Source organism: Chiloscyllium punctatum, chromosome 9 (genome assembly GCF_047496795.1).
Source record: "Chiloscyllium punctatum isolate Juve2018m chromosome 9, sChiPun1.3, whole genome shotgun sequence".
NCBI classification, from domain to species: domain Eukaryota; kingdom Metazoa; phylum Chordata; class Chondrichthyes; order Orectolobiformes; family Hemiscylliidae; genus Chiloscyllium; species Chiloscyllium punctatum.
In genome coordinates this window covers 65,934,314-65,961,375 of record NC_092747.1, presented here as the reverse complement: position 1 = coordinate 65,961,375, position 27,062 = coordinate 65,934,314, and the positions used below count along the sequence as shown (strand labels likewise).

The following is a 27,062-nucleotide window of genomic DNA, read 5'->3' as shown; positions in this document are numbered from 1 at the left end:
CAAATGGGTCCAATCCCTTAAGATCCATTACTGTTTTGTTTTTGGCAGCAGTATGAAGCAATGTTAATCAAGTGCTGTAAAGAAAATGAGCAAAATTGCTGCTTGTAGATTTCTCAAAGCACTTCTGAAGAGGGCATTTTTTTTGCTGACATCAGCATCATCTGCTGCCTTTACTGCCTACCTTCATGTCAGCACTACACAATCCAAAAAGCGGTGACATTTTAAGCTATGAGAAACAGTTTAGTAGTTTAAATGTACATGGTGGACGAACTGCATATTGTCATTCAAGTTATAGACCGAGGAAATTATAATGGGTGTCAAGGGAGTGCCTCATTTTGTGACAAAAGCATGGCAATGAGATGAAGTAGAACATAAAGGTAATATGTTCGGATGATATAAATATACAGGATCAATTGTGAGCTGTGGTTATAAGGAGAAAGTGTAGAAACTTGGATTATTTTTGCCACCCAAACTCTGTTGTTTAGTCTGCACAAAGAAGTGGATAATATTTTCTCCCACTTCAAACTGCTATAAAAAAAAATGTGCTGCACAATGCAAGTGCAGCTGCCTGTTTTCCACAGTTAACGGTGGTGCTATGAGTGGTGTTGCAATTGTTGTATGGTATCTTTAGACAATAACCTGCTGACCAAGCCATGTACACACAAGTATTTGCTTCAGCTATTTTTGCCTTCATGGTTCCTTCTGTCAAGTATCTGATTAAATTGAAAGGATTACGTTGTGCATGTCTTTTTTTTAAAAAAAAGTTTGAATAATTGATTCGGGAAAATGCAGCTTTTTAAACATGTTTCTAAATCAACCCTTTGGCACGCACAACCTATTACTGTGCTTCTAATTAAATATTCTTGATTTTATTATCTGTTAATTCAAATAGAGATTTTGTGAAATTCTGAACTGTATTCTTAGAATTGCTTGCTTTGTGAAGCTGTAGAGTTCAGATTTTGAATAGGTGAAAGGTTTGGAAGTAACAGACGATGTTGGAAATAGACAAGAAAGCATCTTTTGAGAATTAACAGTATTCATATTTCTAGTGGATAACTATTCATCAGAACTGGGAAGGATTAGAAGTGGTACGTTGTAAGTCAATTTAGTCTGGGAGAAGTGGGGGGGGTTGGGGAGAAAAGAAAATGTCTGTGATAGGGTAGAATAAAGAGATTAAATGTCCCAGTTTTATGGTGCAAGGCCTATAGGATTGGTAATGAAACAAAGGTTGTATCTCAAGCCAATATAAATGACAGTAGGATAAGTTGATGCCATTCAAATGTGAAAATAAGAATACACTTAAAGTTGATTGGAAGGTAAAATCTGAAATTGTTGCACTCTGTATTGAGGCTGAAAGGCTGAGAAGTGCCTCATTAAAGATGTCATGCTGTTCTTCGAGCTTTATTGTAAGTTTTATTGGGAACTCAAAGTGACAGAGGGCGGAGAGTTCTCTCCAGTATCGAGGAGTGTGTATTGTGAACAAATGCCAGTATACTCGTTTGAAAGGACAAGTAAGTCACTACTTTACCAAGGAAGTGTTTGAGCATGAACAGTGAGGAGAGATGAGCTAAATGTGAAATGGCTGCAGTCCCATCACTTATGGAGAGTTGCAGGATGAGACTAGGATTTGTTGAAGGATTAGCCTCTTTGTTTTTGAATGTGGCGCTGTGACAATGCACTTATCCATTCTCTTCTCTCCTCACTACTTGAGGCCTAAAAAGCTCTTTTACAGGTGCAATGGAAACTTGTGTTCTACTAAATTTGTTACTCACGTTTTGGTTTGCTTTTCACTGGGTAGACCAAATGAAGACTATGTGACTGTCCTGAAGAACGTCTCTCTTCAGTCAGCTGCTGTCTCATTTCAAATTTTCATCTTGTTCCCTCACTAGTGTCTCTTTCATCAGCTTCTTTGTGTCCCAATGAAACGCAACATGAGCCCAAGTACCTTCAGGGCCCTCTTGAATGGATCCTGTCCTATTCTCTAGAACTTTGCTGCTGGTCCTCTCATTTATTGTCTACATGTCACAACATCTAATAACACCAAAGTATGTTTATTTGCCTGTATTTCTGTCTCCAAAGCTATTACATTTCAATCTCTGTTTGTCTGACAAAGTTCCAGAGTCAAAAGTTCCTTCAGCTCAATGTCAGCAAAACTAAAGAAATACTTTGAGTCGCATGTGTATTTGAGTGATTCTGTTCCACTCCATTCCTTCATCTTCCCAGACTTCAGGAACAACTGTCTGATTTGTGATGTCTTTTGTAAAAGTCTTGCATATACTGCTTGGAATGTTTCATAAATGGACTTTTTTTTTAAACAGCAATTCCATACAGTTTGCACTTCTGTCAAGTGGAAACCTTGAAATTGTGTAAATTCCTGGCTCAGCAGTCTTCTATTTAAAGGGTTCCATTAAATCCTTTTTTTCTCAGGTGAGGTAGAGGGAGATTGTGTTGGGTCCACTGATCATGGAAACAGATGTTCATTAGCAATGGGATAGTCAAGTGCCAAGGTTGGTTGATGTGAAGGCTTGGCTAGTTTCTGCAGGACTTCTTGTCCCGGTGGTTTTGGAAATTGTTTGCCCAGTTAACTGTTGTGTCCTTACCTCCATTATTCCCATGCCCAGCACATTCATGTCACCTCCATGCAAACTCCAAAACCACTAACCAATGATCTCTATGGCTGGATCTCCAGACTCCTACAAACAAAATGTGAACTTATCTAATGCAGCTCAAGATTTTACACACCTGATCATGGTGCAAAAAGGCTCCCATTTCTAGAAAGCCATTTAAAGCTTTTACATATTAAGTGGTTTGTCTTTTCTAAAACCGATTTCTATTCTCATCCTATACAAAACACAACAAATCATTTGGCAACCTCTTCTTAAACTGTCACACAAACAATGAACTCTGAAATCCTGCTGATGTAAACACAGCTTTTGAAACCCAGACAAGCATTGATAATGACATACTATCCCTTGAGGAAGTGTCAATAAAGAACTCTATTAAAACTGCATGCCTTGACAGTAATGTTTTATTTTTAATCTATACTTTAGAACTCTGTTCAGAGATATAGAGCCTCTCTGACCACTTCGGCCTATTTTCTTTCTGATCATGATATATAGATCTCATCTACCCCATAAGGAAAATTTAAATCTCCTCCATCAATGTGTGATTCCCTCACTTCATTAGGCCCTTGCAACAGCTATAATGAGATGTTTATAAGGTTGGCGTTAAATTCAAATAGTCTGCTCATTTTGGGTTTGCTCCCTTTGTAATTCATATTATGCTATCCACCTTTGTGCCAAATGTTGATCTGTTCAAAATGGGGACAGAACTTTAACCTCTAAATACTGCTATGTTTTAAAGGTGTGGATAGCTTCCTGGACTATGAAAATCTGCTCCATGTTTTGTCAATAGCAAAAGTTGTCATGGTCAGCTGTATTAAAACCTGCAGAATTTTGGTGGGATATTATTTAACTATCACAGAGTATAGTGAAATTGAGGCAGTATCTGAAAATAGGAGTGTTTTTGGAAACTTGTGCTTGTGCCTGGTCATGTAATGCCACATGCTGAACATTAGACAGTTTTACAATCTTCTTAGAGAACAGAATGCTCTGTTTCACAAATCGCATTCCTTTGCAATTTGAAAGCTGAACCCAATAAACTGAGCCAAAAAGTTCATGTCACTTAGTTTTGTTTATTTTTGTTAACAGGGATGTCTGTTCAAATTTAATTTAAAGCAGAGAGAGAAAAGATCATTTATTTCCCATCTGACAGTGAGTAACCACTGACCATACAAGTGCTGTAGTTGGTGCAGCAAAACATCATTCCTGAATATCTGAGTGGATATCAAAATATTAGGTGAAAAGTTTGTGCAACCATAACCTGTTCCTAATGTACATGCATCTGCAGCACAATTATTCTGAGTCTCTTAATCAATAATTAAGCCTTCAATTAATCCTGATCAAGGAAACTCCAGGATGTTTGAGAGGAAATAAAATAGTCTTATTAGTGAAATGGATTTTTTGTTTGATCTTGTGACTGAGGCATTTTTTCACAGTGGATTCCTTTTATGATTTGAGGGTGATGTGGTTGTATGTATTTCATAGTCTTCTCTGGATTCTCTCTCAGCTGAAGGATCCAAAACAGGTTTGGCATGGATTTCCAGAATTGGCAATTAATTGGCAATTAATGTCATTGTTGATGGCTTCAACTATGCCACCTCTGAATATGTCAGATTTGCCAGGTTTGGAATTAGATTGTCTTTTTAAGCATCTGAACCAAATTTCAAAGGTTGTCTCCATTTGACTGATCAGTTTGTTTTCCCAAGAGAGGTAATTTGCAGTTCAGAAGCATCTGGAGACATATTTTAGAATTGGAGAGGACCATAATTCTATTAGCTTTTAAATGGTTGTGGAAAAGGATAAGCCTTCCGTAGAAGTCAAAGTTTTTAATTGGAGTAAGGCAAATCTTAATGGTATAAGGCAAGAACTTTCAAAAGTTGATTGGAACAGACTGTTAGCAGGTAAAAGGATATCTGATAAGTGGGAAGCTTTCAAGAGCGAGGTGATGAGAGTTCAGAGGCATTGATGCTCTTGTTAGAGTGAAGGGTAAGGCTGGTAAGATTAAAGAACAATGGTTAAATAAAGATATTGAGGTTCTAGTCAAGATTAAAAGAGAATTCTATTTTAGATAGAGACAACTTGGTTCAATTGAGTCTCTTAATCAATATAAAGAGTGTAGGGATGTTCTTAAGAAAGAAATCAGGAAAGCAAAGAGGGGATATGAGATAGCATTGTCAGATAAGGTTAAGGATAATCCGATGCAATTCTACAAATACATTAAGAGCAAGAAGGTAACTAGAGAGGGGGTAGGGCCCTTCAAAGATCAAGAAGGTCTTCCTTGAACCCAGGAGATGGGAGAAATATGAAATGAACATTTTTCATTAGTTTTTACTGTGGACAAAGAAATGGTGTCTAGAGAATGCAGCAAACACAAATGTTGATGTTTTAAAAACAATTCACATTACAGAAGAGGAAGCTCAGGAGCTCTTGGAGAATATAAAGGTAGATAAATCTCCGGGATCTGTTCTAATGTATCCTAGAACATTGGACGTAAGAGAGGAAATTGCGAGACCCCTTGCAGAAATACTTGCATCATCTATAACTATGTATGAGGTGCCTGATGACTGGTGGTGATTAATGTTGGATCTTTGTAAAGAAAGGTTGTGAGGAGAAATTGGGGAACTATAGACCTGTGAGTTCGACTTTGGTTGTGGGTAACTTGTTGGAGGTGATTTATGAAAGGTAGGACATTTAGAGAGGCAAGCATTTGATTAGGAAAATAGTGTCTGTCAAATGTGATTGAGTTTTTTGAGGAAGTGTTCAAGAAGATTGAGGACAGAGTAGTAGACATTGTTTACTTGGACTTTAGTAAAGCCTTTGACAAGGTTCTGCATGGTAAATTATTTAGTAAAGTTAGGTCACTTGGGATTCGTACTGTGCTTGCCAATTGGATATGTAATTGACTTAATGGCTGGAGACAGGGTGGAGGGTTGCTTTTTGGGCTGGAGGCCTATCATCAGCGGTGTTTCACAGGGATCGGTTCTGGATCCTGCTTTGTTTGTCATTTATATAAATGATTTGTATGACAATATAGAAGGCACGGTTAGTAAGTTTATGGACAACATCAAAATTGGTGGCAGAGTAGACAGTGAAGAAGGTTTTCTAAGATTACAAAGGGATCTTGATCAAATGGATCAGTGGGCTACAAAATGGCAGATGGAGTTCAATCGGGTTTAAGCAAGGTATTGCATTTTAGTACAACAAACAAAGGTTGGGCTTATACAATTTATGATAGGTAGTGATGTAGAATAGAGGGACCTGGGGGTGCAGGTACATAATTCTTTGAAGTTTGCATCTCATATAGGCAGGGTGGCTAAAAAGGCATTTGGCGTCCTTTCCTTCATTGCTCCGACCTTTTGAGGAGAGGTGTTGGGCCATCATGTTAAGGTTGTACAGGACATAGGTGAGGCCTCTTCTGGAGTACTGTGTCCAGTTCTGGTTGCCCAGTTATAGGAAGGACATTAGTAAGCTGGATAGGGTTCAGAAGAGATTTGCCAGGATGTTGCTGGGAATGAAAGACTTGAATTATAAAGCAAGGCTGGGGCGTTTTTCATGGACTGTAGGACGTTGAGAGGTGACCTTATCAAGTTTATAAAATAATGAGGGGTATAGATAGTTACTAGTTGTTGCCTTTTTCCCAGGATGGGGGATTTCGAGACCAGGGGGCAAATTTTTAAGATGAGGGGAGAGAGGTTTGAAAAAGACATGAAGATAGTGTTTTTCCATAGAGGGTGGTTCACGTGTGGAATGAACATCTTGAGGATGTGGTGGATGTGGGTACAGTTACAACGCTTATAAGAGATTTGGATAAGTACATGAATCGGAAAGGTTTGGAAAGATATGGGCTAGGAGCAGGCTGGTTGAACCAGTTTAGTTTGGGATTTTGTTCAGCATGGACTGGTTGGATTGAAGGTTCTGTTTCTGTGCTGTATGACTAGCAGCCAGTGTAGGCCAGCAAGCACGCTGTGAATGTGACAGTGTAATCTCGGACATAGAACAGCATAGGCCCTTTGGCCCTCAACATAGAGTAGGATAAAAGATCGGCACTAAGATCAAACTAACCTACGTACCCTACATTTTACTATCATCAATGGGTAGCAACATTTTTGATAACTTTTTGAGGTATTGAATGTAGTAGATTGGCTATTAGTTCATTGGAATAACAAAGACATGGATGAGAGTTTCAGGAACAGTTGAGCTGAGGTAGGCATGTAGACAGATGATGTAATAGAGTTCAATGTAGGCGACCTTGTTGATAGTATACATGTGATCAGAAGTTCATGAAGGTCAGACACTCTGGTTTGTTGTCAGAGCTCCCAGGAAGGGCATTAAGCTGTAATGGGAACTGAAGTCAATGATTTTGGTCTTTAATATTTAATTGGGTGAATTTCTTTTCCTTTAGTATTGGAAGTCAGACACGCAGTCTGATAATTTAGAGATGGTCAAGGAGTTAAATGATATTGGTGACAGAGAGCTTCATGTTTGTGTGCAAATTAACCCCCATCTTTTGGATGATGTGTGAGAAAGTATGTAGCTAAGGAATAGGAAGGGGGCAATGATAGATCCTTGTGGGACACAACATCATGGCACAAGAGTAGAAAAAGAAACCATTAAGTCTTTTTGTAGATAGATTGGATTGCTAAGAATTGAAGCAGGTATAAGCAGGCCCTCCCTACAAGCTGGAGGTTTGTGGAGAGACATTGGAGAGCGATGGTGTGCATGAACTTGTCAAAGATGTCAATAGGTTGGATAGGATGGGGAGAGATTACTTATCGTGTCACAGTCATGTAGAGATCATTTGTATCTTTGCTAAGAACTGTTTCAGCACTGTGCCAGGTGTGCAAGCTTGATTAGGGTGATCCAAACATGGAGCTCCATGAATGGTGGGAAGGTCCCAAGGGCTTTGGAGAGAAAAGGGGAGGTTGATGATAAAAATGAGGTAATCCAACTCTCAAGTGAATTTAGAATGAGTGCGCCTCAAAGACTGGAATGTGCAAGCTTCTGGTCTGAGGTGAAATCCCTCACCGACTTAGCAATTAGATTGACTCGCTGTGGTAATTCATGATGTAGCTGTTCTCCTCAAAAGTCAGGTTTTAGGCACAGATGTTGAAAACTGGCTATAAATGTAAATTTCTGAAACTTCTGAATTCAAAGTATGTAAGTTGTGTAGACCTAATTTAAAATGTAGCTAGAGCTTACTGACACCAACTTTACAAGTTACAACTTTGCATAAGCACAGACGTTCATGTGCATTTGTATTCTGAGACACTGCAGTCACTTTTTAAGTGTTGCCTAATTCTAACTTGTGCAGTATTCCTGTTATATTCAGTAATTTTGTGTTGTTTTGCAGGTTATTTCAGCTAGCAATGCTGTATAAAATCTACTGTTTACATTATTTTTGTCCAGGCTAAAATTGTCTTCTGGAACCTTATTCTGGCTTCAACAATGATTCCAATGGGAAGACATATTTCATTTGAAGTCCCTGAATTTCAAGAATGTAGCCCTGACTTCAAGTGAGGACATCCTGTTTAGTGATAGTGCTTGAAAAGTTTGATTCCGTAAAAGTGAAATGTGTCACTGACAAGCTGAGCAGCCCAATGAATTTTGTTTTACTACATATTGACTTTGGATCTTCAGAAATAGCTTATTGCCCAATATTTTTCCCTCCAGTCCAAGTTTTTGCATATACATAATGAGCATGGGGCCATGTTAGGGGTTCAAGTATTTTGCTGCAGCGTTTCATATTTGTTTGCGTATAGCAGTGTTTTTGTTTTAACTCCTTTGCACTTTCTTTCCTTCTCTGTTGTCTCTCTGTGCCTCCCACAAAAACTTTTTCAAACTGTAAGGGTAGTAGAATTAAATAAAACTGAATTAGGGAATGGATATAACACAGAAGGAGGCCATTTGGCTTCTGCAAAATTGCACAAGAACACTAACTCAAACTGCAGGCCGTATGTGCTGGGAATTTAAACTAACAGATTGCCACAAGAACGATTAAATTTGTTATTCATTTATTCTACTTTGAATTAACAGTGCATTCTGTTACAAAGGGCCAATTATCTGGCATTCTTGTTGGTTAGAACCAATTTCGATAGTAACGGACAACCCCAAGAAAATAAAGCAAGTGCAGCCTTCACGGTATTATGCAATTGTGCGAAGAAAATTTGATATCTTGATTGTGGAACCTAGTACTTACCACAAGCATTATGCATTCACCTTTTGTTTGCAAAAACAAAATGAAACCAACCAGCATGCCTTTTACTACAATTTAGTCAGTTTTGTAAGTTTGTCCAACTGACGGATACTTTGAAATTACACTGTTCAGCCATGTGCTGCATAAATTTTTGGGCATTGTTGACTCCATCTTGTTCAAGTATATCCGAGCTATAAATGAATTTATTATTTTCTGTGGGCTCTCCCATGACTGAAGAGTTTGCAGGATTAGCATGGGCATTCACATTTTACAAATGAATCTATGCTGAAGAATTTGGTTATAGTGGAGGAAGGTTGTGTGCTGCAGTCCCCATTCTCGTAGATGCCCTTACACGACCCTAATGAGTTGGACGATCCACGTTAGTTTGGAAAATCATCAGCTGCCATGGATGGCAGGTACAGGGTGTTTTATTTACTTTCAACCTTTTCCGCAGTCCATGTTGTTGTTGTTGTTGTTATTATTGTGCTTTACCTTTCAATAGTTCCAGTTGCTTGTGGGTGTTTATATTCCATGCGTCAACGTAGTCTTCTTCCAATATCTGTTTCTCCTCTGGGATATAGGTTAACATGTGTGGTATCTGGACGTTGAGAAGACATTTGACGAGGTACCTCACAAAATGTTACATTGTAAGATAAGATGTATAGTGTGGGTGGTGGTGATAACACCCAGTGGTAGAGAAAAGTAAGGAGACTTCACTAGTCAACACTGGGAAGGCATAGCACTTCTGGGGAAATGGGGAGTGGAATAAGAGTTCATGTAAAGAAAATTCATTTTAATGTGAATCCCTACAAAAGAAAATGGAAGAACAATGGGGGTAACCTTTTAGCCTTTCACATTCTGGAAGAAACTGAATCAAGTTACTCCCATAGCAAATCTAATGGGAAATGTAACAACTAGTCAACCCAATCTCATCATCTTCATTCTAGACAGGTTAGGTGAAAATGAGGTCCAAAGTTGTCGTTTTCCAGAGAATCATTTTTTTTTCCTATTTTCTTTTTTTCCCATAGCTCCAGATCTGGGATACTGCTGGACAAGAACGGTTTCGATCCATCACACAGAGCTATTACCGCAGTGCAAATGCTTTAATATTGACCTATGATATCACTTGTGAAGAATCTTTTCGCTGTCTTCCTGAATGGCTAAGGGAGATTGAACAGTATGCTAGCAATAAAGTAACCACTGTTTTAGTTGGTAAGTAGGAAGAGCTATGTTGGAATTTATCACCCTTTTGATAAGGCAAATCTGAGAGCCTTGGTTTGTTTGCTAATTTACTCTTTTTGATATGAACAAAGTACATCTTGCTACCTTGAAAAGGAACATGTTTTCTTTGAATAACCACAGTCCTTTTGATGGTATTCTTTCAATGTTAGAGAATTTATGATTCCACCCCAGTAACACCTCAGCGATACATGTCTAAAACCAAATGGTATGTCTCTAGGAGGTAGTTGGATTCCCGTATCAGTACTGCTTATGTTGCTGAGATCACTGGGAGGGAGTTAATGTTGAAATTATTACATTGCTACAGTGAATTTTAGTTTTGCATATTCTACAGTAATATATGCCAGTGCTGTTGAGAATGAATATTAATAAAGGTGCAAGAATAAAATTTAAATATATGATCACATTCCTGATTTGAGCCATGTTGATGGTGGAAAGGCTCTGAAGAGATCAGGAAATGACCCTCATCAGACTATTGAGTCTCTGTCCTGCTTGTGTGTCAAAATGCTGTTTTGAGTCAGGTCAGCTTCTAGTCAATGGTGATGCCTAGAATTAGTTGGTTCTATTAAAGGCCATGTGCTATCTCTCAAATTCTACACGTTATTGCATTTACTTGTAATGGTCGATTTTGCACCAATGTCTGTTGCATGCCAAATTTCAAAAACAGGGCCATGCTTGTGAAAATAGTGTAGGAAATTAGAGCATGGGGTACAGGGGTGGGAATTTAAAAGTTAGGGGAAAAATTCATTAGAAAGAAAACCAGACATAGGAAGAGGTTTGATTGCACCAGTAACAAATGTTGTTTCATTGAAAACACATCACTGATCAAAGTGTAGATTTTTGTCATAACCAACAATACATGTGACTAATAGTAAAGTATGCAATATTTCCTGACCTTTCCAGGAAGGTTAGGAATTCTACTTGTTTGAGGTCTGATTAAATCTAATATTTTTGAGATATTTCTAAGGAGTTTAAAGCATCGTTTGTTCTTTATTTCTTGCTAAGGTTGAATAGATGACGTGGAGATATAATGTTATCAGGCATAATTTAAAAATATGTTTCTAGTTCAAGGTTGATATTAGGAGGAATTTATACTGAGAATCCTTAGTCTTTGGAATTCATGGCAGTGGAGGTTGGGGCAGATAAATTTCAGAGCAGAGGTTTTTTCTTCAATTCAGTAAGGTTGCTGCTGATCTGGTTCTGGCTTCAACTCGACATTCCAACCATATGATTTGAATATTGAAGACATTGTATCATTGAATATACCCATGATTAACTTATTGATCTATGGGGGAACTGATGGTCATAGAAGGCAGGCAGGAAGGTGGGCTTCAGGTGACAGTCATGGATTAGTGGTGCTGGAAGAGCACAGTAGTACAGGCAGCATCCAAGGAGCTTTGAAATCGACGTTTCGGGCAAAAGCCCTTCATCGGGAATAAAGGGTTTTATTCCTGATGAAGGGCTTTTGCCCGAAACGTCGATTTTGAAGCACCTTGGATGCTGCCTGAACTGCTGTACTCTTCCAGCACCACTAATCCAGAATCTGGTTTCCAGCATCTGCAGTCATTGTTTTTACCTTCAGGTGACAGTCAGCTCAGTCATGATCTTATTGAAGAGTGAAGCAGACTTGATAGGCTGAATGGCCTACTCCTCCTCTTTCATATGGTCTTCAAAAATTCTGAATGGATTACAGTTGACTCCTACTCCAGTTGATGATTCCTTTTGAGTTTTTTATCATAGAATTCCTACAGTGTAACAGAGACCATTTAGACCATTGAGTCTGCATGGACCCTTCAAAGGGCATCCAACCCACATCTGCACCTCCCCTATCCCTGTAACCCTGCATTTAATGTGACTAAGCACATCTTTGGATCGTGGGAGGAAACTGGAGAACTTGGCGGAAACCCACACAAAAATGTGTAGAACATACAAGCTCCACACACAATCACCAAGGTTGGAATTGAACCTGGGTCCTTGGCACTGTGATGCAACATTGATCCCCCAAACTTTGTGTTCTCTTTACCTCTTGTTCTCGAGGAATTTGTACTTTCCTGTTGTGACAAAAAATTTAATTTGTGACTGAGAGGAAACCAGCTAACTTGTGTGTCCTACATTTACATTTTTCTTACCTTTTTTGCCTCATGCAGTTCTGGGGTGGGGTGGGTGAGGTGAGATGGTGGGTGGAAGGTGAAGGTGTGGAATGAATCAGTTGATTCTTGCTTGAGATTCTGTTGTCCTTCTAAAAGAGGAATATACTTCTATAATAATGGTGTTTTTGTAAGATTTTGTGATAAATCCTTCTTGTTAAAGTTGACCCAATTGTATTGAACCTACTGCATCAGTAGTTCCAAACTTGCTTATTGATGTATCGGCTGGAAGCACCACAGGAAACATTTGTCCAATGTTGTTTACATGTAGCCCGTACTGTTAGCAAGATCACCTTAACATATCATGTTATGTTATCAGCTCTATGCAAAATAGACACGTTTATTGAAATATAAAGGGAAAGACTCAAAGGCAATGGGAATTTCTACTTGTGGAATGTTTGTAATGTTTACCCTTCAGAACATAGCAGTTTTTAGATTAAATATTTGCTTCAGATTCAAAGATTTAAAGCTGGTTTGTCTAACATTTCTACTTAAAATGTTTAATATTGCCTTTATATCCAAAAACATGTTTTACAAGATATTGAACAACTCTGTTGACTTCCTCACTTTGATCCTATTATTGATTCTGTTGTAACTCTCCAGGTGGCTGCTTTTTAAGTAACTGTAGAAAATCTTGCTATTCACTTTTTTATATTTCTTTTTCCTGATTAGCTGTTTAGTCACTTCTTGCTGTTCTTCGCATTCTGATCAATCATTTGACCTGCTACTAATCTTTGTGCAGTTATGCTGCTTTCCTTAAGTTTGACACTTTCCCTAAACCCTTTTGCTTATGGGTCCTTTTTTAACCATTTTCCTTCATAGAAAGAATACACTTAGTCTTAGTGTTGTGAAAAACTGCTGAAATGTCTGCCACTGCATCTGTATTCATCTATCTCCTATTCTAGTATGACAGTTCACTTCAGCTTGCTCAGCTTTCATACTGACATTAGTGCCCATAGGTTTAAAAGGCTCGTTTTGGACCTAATCTTCTCCCTTTCAACCCGTTGTAACATTCAATCATATTGTGGTTGTGATTTAGGGTGGTCTTTACTCTAGGTCATTAGTTAATCCTGTCTTTTTACATCACACATAAATTGACGAGAGACCAGGTTATATTAACATGCTACTCTAAGAAACCATCTTACAAGCATTCTACGAACTCCTCTTTCAGGTTACTATTTCCAGTCTGATTTTCTTTTTTCCCTCCATTTATGTGTAGATTAAAATCATCCATGATCTATTTCCATCTTTTTATCACAAGCCCACCTTATTTCTTTGTGTATAAAATTGGTGGTTACTGTTAGGGGATTTGTTGACTATTCGAACTAGTGATTTGCTTTTTCCTATTATTCATAGTCTCCACCAAAACTAATTCTACATCTGGTCTCTTGAAACAAGTTCATTTTTAACTACTCCATTGATTAACAATATTAACCTTCCATCTTTACCTATTCCTCTTGAACATCGAATACCCTTACAATCCTTTTCGCTCTGCAGCCACATCACTGTACTAGTTCTCAGATTAGATTCCCTACAGTATTGAATCAGACCCTTCAGCCCAACAAGTCCACACCAACCTCTGAAGAGTAACTCACCCAGACCCATTCCTTTACCCTACGTTTACACCTGACTAATGCACCTAATGTGTGCTATCAATTGTCTACTTTTATGTCTGAACCTAATCCCAACCCCCCCACCAGTCTTTGAGCAATGTATTCATCTCTCCAAATTTGTTTATCCTATGCCAATTTGCACAGGGTTTAGGTAATGTCTGAACTATTATCTTTTGAGATCTTGCTTTTTAGTTCAGTGCCTACTTCCTCATTCCCTATCTGCAGAATCTCTCTGCCAGTTCTACCTATGTCATTGGTACCTATACGGACCATGACAATTAGATCCTCCACTGAGACAGGGTAGGTATTGCAAGTATATGTATTGTTCTTTGCAGAGAACAGTGTTAATCTGCATCACTATAGTAGCTCCCACCACTGCTAACTGCTCCCTCTCTTGAATGATTTCCTGTATCACAGTGCCATAGGCAGTTTGCTCATCCACCCTAACATCGCACTGTCATCTGAACAACTCGGAAAGAACCTTTAGAACTATTGGACAATTGCAGAGGCTCAGTCCTGTGCTCCTCCCCTTTTGGTCTCCTTACCAGCTTAACTCAGTTTGCACCCCCTTGGACCTGACCATTGACTAAATCAGAAGACCTCAACTAAATGTTATGACTTTGTCCTGATACAAATGTTTGCCATTATGTTCTAACGCTACCCCTTTCCTGTTTCACAGGCAACAAGATTGACTTAGCAGAGAAACGAGAAGTATCCAGAGAAAGGGCTGAAGAATTTTCAGAATCTCAGAATATGCATTACTTGGAAACATCAGCGAAAGAATCGGACAATGTTGAAAAACTATTCCTTGACCTTGCATGTCAGTTGATAGGAGAGGCAAAGCAGCACACGCTGGTCAATAATGTAGCATCTCCTTTGCCTGGTGAAGGCAGAAGCATCAGCTACTTGAACTGTTGCAATTTTAATTAATTTGATGTGAACATTAGCCATGAACTAGAGCTGATGGTTTGCAGAGCTAATCTGATGGAGAAGAAGATTCCTGCAATTCTTACCTTATTGACCAAAGGTTAAGGTGGTTCCTGGGCTTCAGCATGGCAGGTTGATATTTAAAATAAAACATACAAATGTAGAAAGCTTTTATGCTCCAGAGTATCTAAGTAAAAGTAACACTACAATATCTAGAATATTGAAAACATTTATCATCACCAACTTTGCTGTGTTTTGAGGTAGCTTTGCCAAATGCTTATTTGATGTACGGAATTAGTCATTTTGCTGCTGCTTATTGATGAAGGTAGTATTAATAGTTTACTAAAAAAGTTAACAAAATGTAGATTCTGTATTTGATTTGTTTTAACTATTTGGTCTTGATGATCCCATGCTTCAGATAATATATTGGTGCTAGATGAGTTTTTAATTGACATTTGAGAATAGAGGTGACTGGAATTTATGAAATTTGTGCATTTTCTTATAAGCACTGCATGTGATCACCTAAGCCCTTTTAAAAGGCCCCACACAATGCATTTCATGAATTGTGTAGAATTTATGCAAATGGCTCACACTTTGTTTTTCCCTCATTTTACATCAGTTATTGATTGAACTGCATGGTTCATTTTATGGTACAGTGACCATTTAGTTCTGATTTCAGCTTAAGCTTTAGGCCTGCTTCTGTAAACCTTTGCTTCAAGACATCAGGGAAGATGTAGTCTGTGTTATGAAGCAGAATCCTAACTTGATAAAAAGCATTTTATTTAATGAATTATTTTGACTTTTTTATACATAGAAATCTTCCCTATATTTGGTTATTCTTTCTGAACTGTTCCACATCTTTTCTATAAGTAGTGATTTATCCTGAGAAACATTCTCACTGATGGAACATTCTCTCAAAAGAAATGTTCTCTTGCCCAAAGGGGATTATGAACTATCAATATCTTATTTTTTTTCAGGATTTGTGGTTTAAAGTGTGATGACACCCTTATTTCTCTGACATTCATATATCCACAAAGATTGTCAGAAGCAATCCTAGAGAGTGACTAAGAGAAGGAACAAATAGTTTATGTCTTACCCAATGTTGGGGGTCACCTTCTTGAGGCTGACTAACTCAGTACAGACTAAGCATTAAATCTGTACTTTTCCTTGTTTGTATAAATTGGATAAGCCATCGTAACAGCATTTACGTACTGGTCATGGGTCTAAATGTGAATATTAACACACTTGTAATGTATGGAATGTAATGTTTTGTGGGAATTTGGTTAGAGGAAAGCACTGGACCACCATATTTTTTCCTGAGTGGAAATTATTTTGTAATGTTAATTACCTCAAACATTTTTAAATGTATTAACTGTCAAACATTGAAAATACAGGAAAAGCACCAGAAATGAATTACACCACTGAATTACTGACACCAGTTCAACCAAAAGTCCTAATGGATTTATGAATTACACTAACATTACTGACATGCTGAACCATTGTTTAAAATGTTACCATGGAAACTCATCTGTTATGCTTGGCTTTTTATATCCTAGTCAAAGTAGGATTCTAAATGATTGAACTATTTGAGGCATTTCTATTACATTTTATCATGTTAGCAAGTTACCCATTTAGTAAAGAGAATGGACCAACTTGAGTAGTGCAATTGCTTTTTTTGTACCCATAATTGGTTGGTCATGTTGGTAAATTCACATGTTTTGCTTATTTTAATATATTTACATCTCTCCATCAGGTGGAATACTGAAAAAAGACATGTATTGCTGATGCTTTTGTGTTGCACTCATTAGAACAATTTGGAAAATATGCCAATGTAAATGGAAAGTCATCTTTCGTATGCAAGCTATAAAAATGTTTTCCCTCTACATTGTTAAAAATCACACAACACCAGGTTATAGTTCAACAAGTTTATTTGGAAGCACTAGCTTTCAGAGCACTGCTCCTTCATCAGGTAACCAATGCTCCAAATGCCAGTGCTTCCAAATAAACCTGTTGGACTATAACCTGATGTTGTGATTTCTAACTTTATCCACCCCAGTCCAACACTAACATCCCCAAATCATCCCTTTACATTGGAGTTGCTTGCAAATTGTCCTGATTAATGCAACATGTAAAGCTTCAGTAAAATGTGTATTTTTAGTAAACTCAGAATTGTAATACCAAGACAGTTATGGAAAATCATATACTAATTATAGTGGTTCAAGTATATGGTTATTAATTACAAAACTGTTTGCAATCTATTCTACAAGCCTGTAACATGATTTGTACCAATCTCTCTTTGCTCTTCTAATGAAACTACTTTCCCATATCATGGTAGGCATTTGATTTTTTAAAAAAGTTTTTATTTAATATAATACATTTGAAATTAGGAGACCATTACAAAACAAAGCACAACTTTTGTAATCACTGTGCACCAATTTCTGCCAATGTTATAACAGCAGCAGTGACATTTGTCCCTCAACACTTGTTTTGATATCATTGCACTTTACATTGAGGCATAACAGCCTCATGTGGTTGTTAATATGTTAGCAGTTTACTCACAAACACTGATCTTTTTTACTTGCTGTGGTGTAGACAATTATGAAGTATTCTCAGTTGTGCTGATGGCAGAAGCTATATTCCTTTTTACATTCTGTCTTCTACACTGCAAGTTGAATAGGATACTGTCATTCAGGACTTTCCACAGAACCTTTTTGGGCTTTTAAATGTAAAAATAAACTAATTAACTAGGTGATAAACCATCACAAAATACCATTCAAAGTTAAAATGTTTTATTATATTTGACATCTGTAATATATGATGAAGGGATTTTTTTTAAAAAAGTAAACAGCACTTTTGCAATGTGTGTAACACAGCTGCAGTGGTAGCTTGGCAGAAGACAGTAATGAGGAAACTAATGAATCCAGACCTACTTTGATTCCTTGCAAAAATATTAGCAGCCAGAACACAGAATATGGGACCTAATAGCAAGATTAAGCCATTTGCCACCTTGTGTTGCTTTACCAAAGTATTATTTAAACTAACATCTGTTTATCTGATAAAAGCAAAATGCTGGAGGTGCTGGACATCTGAAATCAACACCAAATGCTGAAGAAACTCAGCAGGTCTGGCAGCATCTGTGGAGAGGGAAACAGCTAACATTTCAAGTGCAATATGACGTCTTCAGAACTGGAAGAGTTATACTGGATTCAACTGAGCTTTTCCAGCAGTGTTCATTTTATTTCTTCCTCTGAAGTGATTGCTGTGGTAATTTTCTGAAATTGTACTTTGAAATGAACTGCAGTTTTTACCTGTATTAATATTGGTGTTGAAAATAGTGCTTTATTTTTAGACTGTCACTGTTGTGATATTTGAGCAATGTGCAGGCCAAGTACTTGAACTCATTACAGATTTCTGATTGCAATTGATTTGCTTTTCTGAGCTGAAATTAGTTGAAGTGAATACCATCATTCTACTATAAGTGTGTGTGTGTATATATTTTAAAACTGCAAATATGTATTCTATGAATAAGTTTCTTTTTGGAACACAGCTTAAATCCATTTTCATATAAAAGATATTTGTCTATTAAAGAGTAAAATGATCCCTTTTCAATTTTCTCATTAAGAACCATCCTTAATGGTTTTCTGTAAATAACAGCCTGAATGTCAATTTCCAATGTAACTTTTGGTATTTTTTAAATGTATTTTTTAATCATTGCATTTAGTACTATTGGTGATGTAGAGTTGATATTATTGTTCTCAAAGAGCAAATGTTGCCTGTTGTAATAGTTCCATGTTTGAGATATTCTAATTTATGCAAGATGGGGTAGGTTAGATAAAAAGTCTCTTTAGTAACTCAATATAGTACAGGGGCCATAAATATAAGATTAAATACAAGTGATTGAAGACAAAAGAAACTACTTCATGTGAAGAGTTGAGAGACTCTTTGAGGATTAGAGGCAGAAACTGTTAGAAAGGGAGATGAGCATTTGATAAAGGTGTCCAAGGAACTTGAAAACAGAATGGTAAATGGGATTTGAACTATTTGCCAGTTAAGGAAAAAATAGTGACAAACTGGTTGTGCTGATTGCCCTGTCTTGTGTTATATTTACTATGTGTTTCTAGATACTGATTTGTTTGGGAATAAATGACTCTATTCAGAAATTTTTTTTCCTTCAAAAGGAGTATTGTTCTTAAAATGTACTTTTAAAATGTACTTATCATTCAAGACTTGAAGGTAGTTTTGATTCTCAGATTCTCATTATAATGAATTGAGAGTTGCAAATGAATTGAATTTTGATCCTTTTATACAATGAAAAAAAGTGTTCTGGCTGGTAGAACAGACAGATTACTAAATGTCTGTACTTTTGACTATTAAGTCTAATATTTTAACTAAAAGAAAAAGTCCTGAGCTTCAGCACTGCATTTCTTTCCTCCCTTAGTTTAGTTTTTCACTGGCACTAATTTTGCTCAAAAGAAAATAATTGTTTTGAGGGAAATTTCCCAGTGCTAATAGATAACAGGTCATGAAGGTTATGTGAGAATGTTCCAGGATTGACTTGCTCCAAATTGCTCATGATGCTGGAATTTTGCATTCTACCACCTCAATATGCAGCTGAGATGTGGATCTCATTGTGTCATAGAGCATGGAATAAAATTTCATTTGTATGCAATGTGTAAAGAATTTTTTTTATTATTAGGTTAACAATATTGTTCCTCATAGGAAATCTCCCCCAATCCCCTGAGGACTAAACACAATGGAGAGCACAGTGAATTAGTTAATCCTGTTATCCTCAAAATAATATTTATGTATGATGAGCTCTAAAATTCTTAGTCATATTGTGATTTTCTTTTCAACACCAAATGATTGACGTGAAATCTTACATAGCTTGAGAGAGCTTGCCATTGATTCAAGATGATTTTAGTCATCCAAAAATGTGTTTTGGATGAGTATGCCCATGGTTATTGTAGGGAAAAACAAATATTTTTGTATAAACATGCAAATGCTGTGCTTGTTTCTTCATATACTGTCAAACCCCTGTGAGGTGTGGCTGAACATTTTCAGACAAATGTGAGCGTTGGTAGATTATATTTTAACAATGTAATGGTAGAACTCTTTCTAATATCTGTAACAAACAGTTTGACACACAACTTTCCCAATGATATTGATCTTTTTAAATCATTGCCATTAATTAAAGTTTAATTTCCTAAATGATTTTTCTCTGTCATACTCTGGTATAGTTTGCATACAGTATTACTGAATTACAAGTAACATTGCTTTTCAATATTAAATTGGGGTAGTTTGCATGTTGGAATGTAGAAATCGCTTCTGTTCTAATAGTTTTTACTTTTGTCCAGCAATTGCAAACTAATATAACATTAGTGAGGAATGAATTCTGTATTTATCATTAGTGATTTCAATTAAATAGTTTGCAATTTTAAAAGTTTTTTTGTCAATTTTATTCTGTAGACAATATTTTGAGGTCAGAAGAGAATTTAAAGACTAATTTTCTGGAATTTCTTTACTTTCACCTTCCCCAATCAAGTCCTAACCTTTTTCCGTTCTACCTCCATTTCCTGTCAGGCTGCCAGATGGGACATTTTTTTAAAAAAATGCATAGTGTTCTTGTTTGTTTTCCTTTTTCCCTGAATCTCTTCTGATTTCATATGTTTACGCTTATAAGTATCACAAAATAGGATGTCAAATTTGTTATCTACCCCTAAAGTGGGGAAAATTTAGTCTTTTCTTTTTCTTGAACCATTTCATTGTTGACTATTTATTTGGTATTATCTAACTTTTTTTTGTTTTGCTCACCAGCAAAAAACTGCACAAGGTGTTTTGTCCATAGAAAAATATAGCCATGTCATTATTTGTTTTAGATATCATGTTAATTATATAGGGCAAAGTTGTATATAACTTAAACTAGTTCTTTACTGGACAAATGAAAAACTGAGTTAGCTAGACTATACCTGACAACTGTATCTGAATGTTGTGCTAATATTCTGGTGAAATTATTTTGTATTAGAACTCATTGTTTTTTTCAATGGCGCTTAAATTTTAAAAGAATATATAAACATGTTAAATAACTTATCCATTTAAAAAAAATGCTTTTATATTGATTCAAAAAAAATAATCAGTTAATTATCAGACACTTGGTTTCCTTCTCATTACTGTCCACTGCCCCCTACCAGCTAAATATGAGAAATGCTGAGCCTAATATTGAAATGCTGCTGTCCACTATAACTTAGGGTTGCATTCCTTTTTGTCAGATTATCTTAAAAACCAGTATCAAGCTGTTCAAACTCTAATTATCTTGTTCAGCTTCCAGGAAAAGATGGAATTTAAAAAAAAACATAACTTTTGATATCTCACAAACAACTGTGAATGAAGGTGTCGCTGCTGATTTTTTAACTGGAAGGTAGGATGCATAATATTTTATGATGCTGCCTGCATGCAGCAATATTATCATGCAACAAGATCTTTCACACAACATCAACAGTACAAATTTGTATATCAGTCAATGCTGTTAATGTGCAGAGCAAATTGGGTGCATCCAGTCACATTGTTTACTTGTGAAGAGATGGCAAAGCTCCAAACATATGTGGTCAAATACATAAAAGGCTGTAATTTTTCTAGTGAGATGTATTGCTGATGAATTTCCCACCAAGACTTAAAAACTCATGGGGCATTCCAAAAATGTTGGTCTCCTGCTTTTTTAATAGAAGGAACAATTTTTCAGCCGAGTTATATGACACTTTCTGGTTTCTACTTTTGGCACTGACACAACAATGTTCTTGATATGGCACTGAAGGTAAGAGTGCAGAAACAACAACAAAACTTTAAATGCAGTGCTGAGAGTGGTGTATGCACAGACTTGTAGATCAGTACAATGATCACTATACATTATTGTATTGTAATAATTCCAGACAGTAAATAGATGTAATCTAAGAAATACATAAATGTCTTTCACTTGTGTACTTATTGGTGCTGTTATTTGGAATAAAAGAACTGCCAGTATGTTCGTAGTAATAGTTTGTAATAATTAATTTGAACAATGTTTACTTTGTTAAACAAAACTGAACAAATGAATGTTTTTGCCACACTTGGTGTTGTCTTTTTTTTCACAAGTTTTAATTGCGTCTATTGAAATTGAAGACCTATTTACAATATACAAGCATCAAAACTTTGCATTTTAGGCATTATGAGTTTAGGCATAATTTAAGTACTTAAGAAAAAATACACATGGAAGATTTGTCTTTTGATGGAGAACGGTTTAAAGCTCTTCATGGCTCACTAAGATAATTAGTCATTAAAAACAAATTGCTGGAAAAGATCAGCAAGTCTGGCAGCATCTGTGGAGAGAAATCAGGGTTAACGTTTCAGGTCCAGTGACCCTTTCTCAGAATCTGGACCTGAAACGTTAACCCTGATTTCTCTTCATAGATGCTGCCAGACTTGCTGAGCATTTTCCAGCAATTTCTGCTTTTGTTTCTGATTTTATGGCATCTGCAGTTCTTTCGGTTTTTTTATTTCGGATAATTATTGGGTCTGGCTGTACACTTGGAAAGTAAATGTTCCACAGTGAGTTGCTGATCATATTGACAAATGTTTGATTAAACCTCCTTTATCTTTGTTGTTCAATGATGTTACTCTACCAGTGGTATGATTGGTGATTTTCTTTAAGCAGAGTGCCAGGGAAAATTACACAAAAATAGCTAAGAGTATGATTCCTTTTTAAATTTAAAAACTAATACCAAAATTACTATGACTCTTCCATCTTTTTCCTCCCTTTTAAAAGCATTATCCCCTTCTCATCACTAAACCAGCCTACTGCCTCCTCTTCTACATTGTCTGAATTTGCTCCAGTCTCTGCTTATTAGCTGCTGATACTTACTTTCTTTCATGCAATTGTTGCTGCTATTTAATTACTCTCATGTGCCCCCTAGTTGTTTTTTAAAATTCAACCCTCCATTATTTGAGATCATTCTAAAATCTGTGTCCTAACTCTCAGCAAGCCCTCTTGCCCCTATCATGCCACGCTCACTTACATACATTGGTTCTAGGTCAAGCAATACCTTTAATTTAAAAGTTATCATTTCTTGTTTCAAACTCCTCCAACACCTTTGCTCCTTTATTTTACTTAAAACTCCACAAGATTCAAACTTGCAAGGTGTTGTTTCAATTCTAGCTGCTTCATCAATATTGCTTCATCAATGGTGGCTGTTCTTTTCAGTTGTCCACCCTACGATCTAACATTCTCTGCCCTACGTCTGTCACTTCTTCCTTTTTGTAAAGACATTCCTTAAAATCTTACTGTTTAACCAAGAACAAAACGTGTGCTGGAGAAACTCAGTAGATTTGGCAGTATCAGCAGAGAGAAAATGATTAACATTCCGAGTTCAGTGACTTTTGTCAGAACTAAGAATTTGGTCACCTGATCCAATTTTGTTTTTGTGTGGCTTGGTGTTATACTTTATTTTCTAATGCTTCTGTGAAACTCCTTGGGATGTTTCATTATGTGAAAAGTGCTAAATAATAATATTAAGTTGTGTTTATATAGTTACTGGTCATCCTTTGGCATTTATTTCTATTTGCAAAACTAGACCGTAGTGAGCCATCAATCACTAGGAAAATCCAGTCCAACTCCATAGTATCAATACTTCAGCAACTCTGGACAAAAACTCAAGAACCAATTTTCCACTCTCTTAAATGATAGTTATTTTTAACACTATAGCATTTTCCCAAGACAATGTTTCATCTAACTGGCCTCTAGTTTCTAGCTTTCTGTCTGCTTTCATAATCCGATACAACACATTAGAGATGTTTTCAGTCTGATGGAACTCTCTCTGAATCCAGTGATTTCTGGAATATTTCACTCATGACTTGACTATCTCTACAAACACTTCCTTTAAAATCCTTGGATATAGACCCTGTGACTTATCTGTTTTTAGTCCCATTCGTTGTCAAATACTTGGTTTCTCAACAGAGATTGTTACAAGATCTTCCCTCCAATTAGCACCTTGGTTCTGTATTATCTTTGGAATGTTTAATATGAAGATTGATGCAAAGGTTTAAATAATCTGCCATTTCTCTGTTCCCCATTATTATTTCCCCTGTTGCATCCTCCAAAATTCTCACACTGAAGCTACTTTCTATATAGCCTTAGTGTTAGTTTTACATTTTAATTTACTTATATAATCAATTGTCTCCCTTTTTAGGTTTTGAGTCATCCACTGCTAGTTTTAAAACAAATCCCAATCCTCTAGCCTACCACGAGTTGTTGCTGTTTTGTGTACCTTCATTTTTGATTAAACAGCTATTTTTATTCCGCTTCGTTTACCCTGGGTGGCTCATTCTTCTCATGGAGCCCTTTTAGTTCAAAATAAATTTTATCTGAGTGTTTTGAAATATATGCTCAAACATCTGCCACTGCTCATGTACCGATAATCCCCTTGTATTTTTCCAGCTGGTTTTAAACAACTTTTTTCGTACCTCTATAATTCCCCTTAAGTTGAGGATACTTGTTTGATACACAAATTGCTTGCCCTCAACTGTGTTTTAAGTTCTACCATGTTGGGACTGCTATGCCCAGAGGATCCTCACTTAAGAGATCTCTTAGTAATCCTGTATTATTCCATATTACTTGATGTAAAATAGTGAGTTCCTGGTTTGTCTCTGCAATGCACTGCTCCAAGCAACAGTTTGTCTTCTATGTTATCCTCACCCATCTGACTTTTCCAGTCAATATGTAGATTAAAATCACCCATGATGGAAGTTTATAAAATAATAGAGAATATTGATGGTTGATGTCATTTCCCTAAGATGGGGAATGTCGAGATTAGGGGATGCATTTTTAAGGTGAGAGGAGAGAGATTTAAAGAAGACATGAGGCAATTTTTTTGTACAGAGGGTGGTTCGCATGTGGAATTAATTTCTTGAGGCAGTGCTGCATGTGGGTACAATTACAACATTTAAAAGGCATTTGGATGGATACATGAATAGGAAACACTTGGAGGGATGTGGGCCATGAGCAGGCAGGTGGGACTAGTTTGGTTTGGGATTATGTTCGGTATGGACTAGTTGGACCAAAAGATCTGTTTCTGTGCTGTGTGATTCAATGACAGTTGTAGTGTCTGACATACATGCCTCCATTACTTCCTTATTGTCCTGAATTGTCAAAGTGAGGCAGCTTTTTAGGGGCCAAAGTTTACTCCCACCAATGACATTTCCCTCACTAACCTTCTTTTAATTGAAAGAACTAACCCGCCAAGTTAGTAGAATGAGATGAAAAGGTGACAGAGGAAGTTCAATATGGAGGAGTGTGATGTGATGCCTTGGTATAAGAATCATTGTTTAAGTGTATAAAGTGTAGTACTTTTGAAGGAGGAGGGATACATGAGTGCATCAGTGTATAAGTTTTTAAAGATAACAGGACAGATGGACAGCATAGCTAATTAGGATACAGTATCCCAGGCTTTGCTAATATTAGCAGAGAGTAATATTAGTAGGAGGTTATTTGAACCTCTAAGATACTTAAAACTTCAGCTCGAGTATAATGGTCCGATCTGGGTGACACGTTTAGGAAAAATGTGAACATGTTGGAGAGAGTGCAGAAGAGGCTGCTGAGATTGATTCCGGGGTGAGAAATCTGAGTAAATAAAGATAGATTGGAGTAGAAGAAACTGCTTTTCTTGGAGAGAAGGGCAAAAGGACACTTGATTTAAAATTTTAAAAATTATGAGTGGGCTGAATATAGTAGACCAGAAGAAACAGTTCATGCTCCTTAAAAAAACAAAAAGGTTAAGAGGGCTTGGATTTAAACTGATTTGCAAAAGTAAATGCATTATTAGGAGAAAGTGTTTTTACACTGCCTGGAAGTGTGAAAGAGGCAAGAACAATTGGTTCGAGGGTGTTGGATGATTGTTATGTGAAAAGAGTGGGATGATGGTAGAATGGCACTAATTCTTAAGCCTTCTGCACCATAACAATTCTGTGAACCATTGCCCTTTGTTCTCTGACACTTAAGCCAATTCTATATCCAGCTTGCTTTATTCCCCTGGATTTTAAGATCATCTGTCATGTGGGACCTTGTCAAAATCCATTGGATTACATTAACTGCACAACCCACATGAATCCTTCTGGCTACATTCTCAAAGATTCAATCAGGTTAGACACCATCTTCACTTTAAAAACTCTGTATGCTAACTGTACTTGGATAATCCATGCCTTTCTAGTGACTGATCATCTTGTCTCTCTGCATTGATTCCAATAATGACCTAGAATAAATTGGTTGCTCCATTTTTAAACAAAAGCTTTAGAAATTATTTAGTCCTCTGATGCTATCCCTACATTCAGGTGAGGATTTGAGAGATGATAAGAGAATCCTCCATTTCCTCCCTGCATAAGTACATATCATCCAATCCTAGTGACTTATCAAATTTCAAATAACACTGTTTGTCTGTTATGGGATTTACGCTTTCTTTATTTGATAATTGGCCAATAGTGAGTTAATTGATAGACTTTCGATATGGAGTTGGTGTATTATGGCATGGAGGAAAGAAAAAAAAAATAGTTGTGGCTGGTGGTTCTGATAAATAGCCTGTTGATAATCACTGGATTCTTGGAGAAGAACCAGAGGGTTATTAGAAAATAGTATTCCAAATACAGATCGTTGTTCCTATGACAGTAGAAAATCAGAACAGAAATTTCCTCTAATAATTTGTACAAGCATTAAAGGCCAGTTGGAGATTCTCATATTCCAAATAGAGACCAGATTAAACGGCTGAATAGAAGCCACAACTTGATACACTCGTGTCCAGTTTATGCTGGCAAAAAAAAATCACATTGATTGAAAATCCTTGCTTCCCCCATGTTTTTAAAAATAAAACTCTATGATTACATACAGATGCAATTAGAAAGCTCAGAAATTCAGACACACAACTTGTTTTATAAATTTCATGTCCATCCCAAGTACACTGTGCTCCTCATGTTTAATTAGGAATCCCTTTCTTTCAGTTTTTGGACTAAGTACACGACGCAGCCAATTTTCATTTGTATAGCTCCTAAAGCATAAAGGTTTGAAGTGCTTATTATGATAGGAAATAATTAGACAAAATGTGACACCAATCTGCAAAAGGTGATACAAGGCAGTTTATATGGTCAAAAAATAAAGTTTAAGGGAATGTCTTGAAGGAAGAGAGCAGTAAACACAAAAGATAGGAATTTCAAACCTTACAGCCTTGGCAAGTGGAGTATTGGCTACCAGTAATGGGGCAATGAACATGGGGCAGGTGCAAGAAGCTAGAACTGTAGGAATGCCAAAGTC

General features: G+C 36.7%; 1 protein-coding gene across 1 annotated transcript in view; it reads left to right on the top strand.

The window, feature by feature from the left end:
- Positions 1-21,839, top strand: part of rab30 (RAB30, member RAS oncogene family) — a 97,072-nt gene extending 75,233 nt beyond the window's left edge. Inside the window, exons 5-6 of the mRNA XM_072577689.1 lie at positions 9,843-10,026; positions 14,493-21,839. Of these exons, the coding sequence (XP_072433790.1) occupies positions 9,843-10,026; positions 14,493-14,743 (435 nt within the window). The 3' untranslated portion in view covers positions 14,744-21,839. The remainder of the gene's footprint in view (positions 1-9,842; positions 10,027-14,492) is intronic.
- Positions 21,840-27,062: the final 5,223 nt, after the last annotated feature.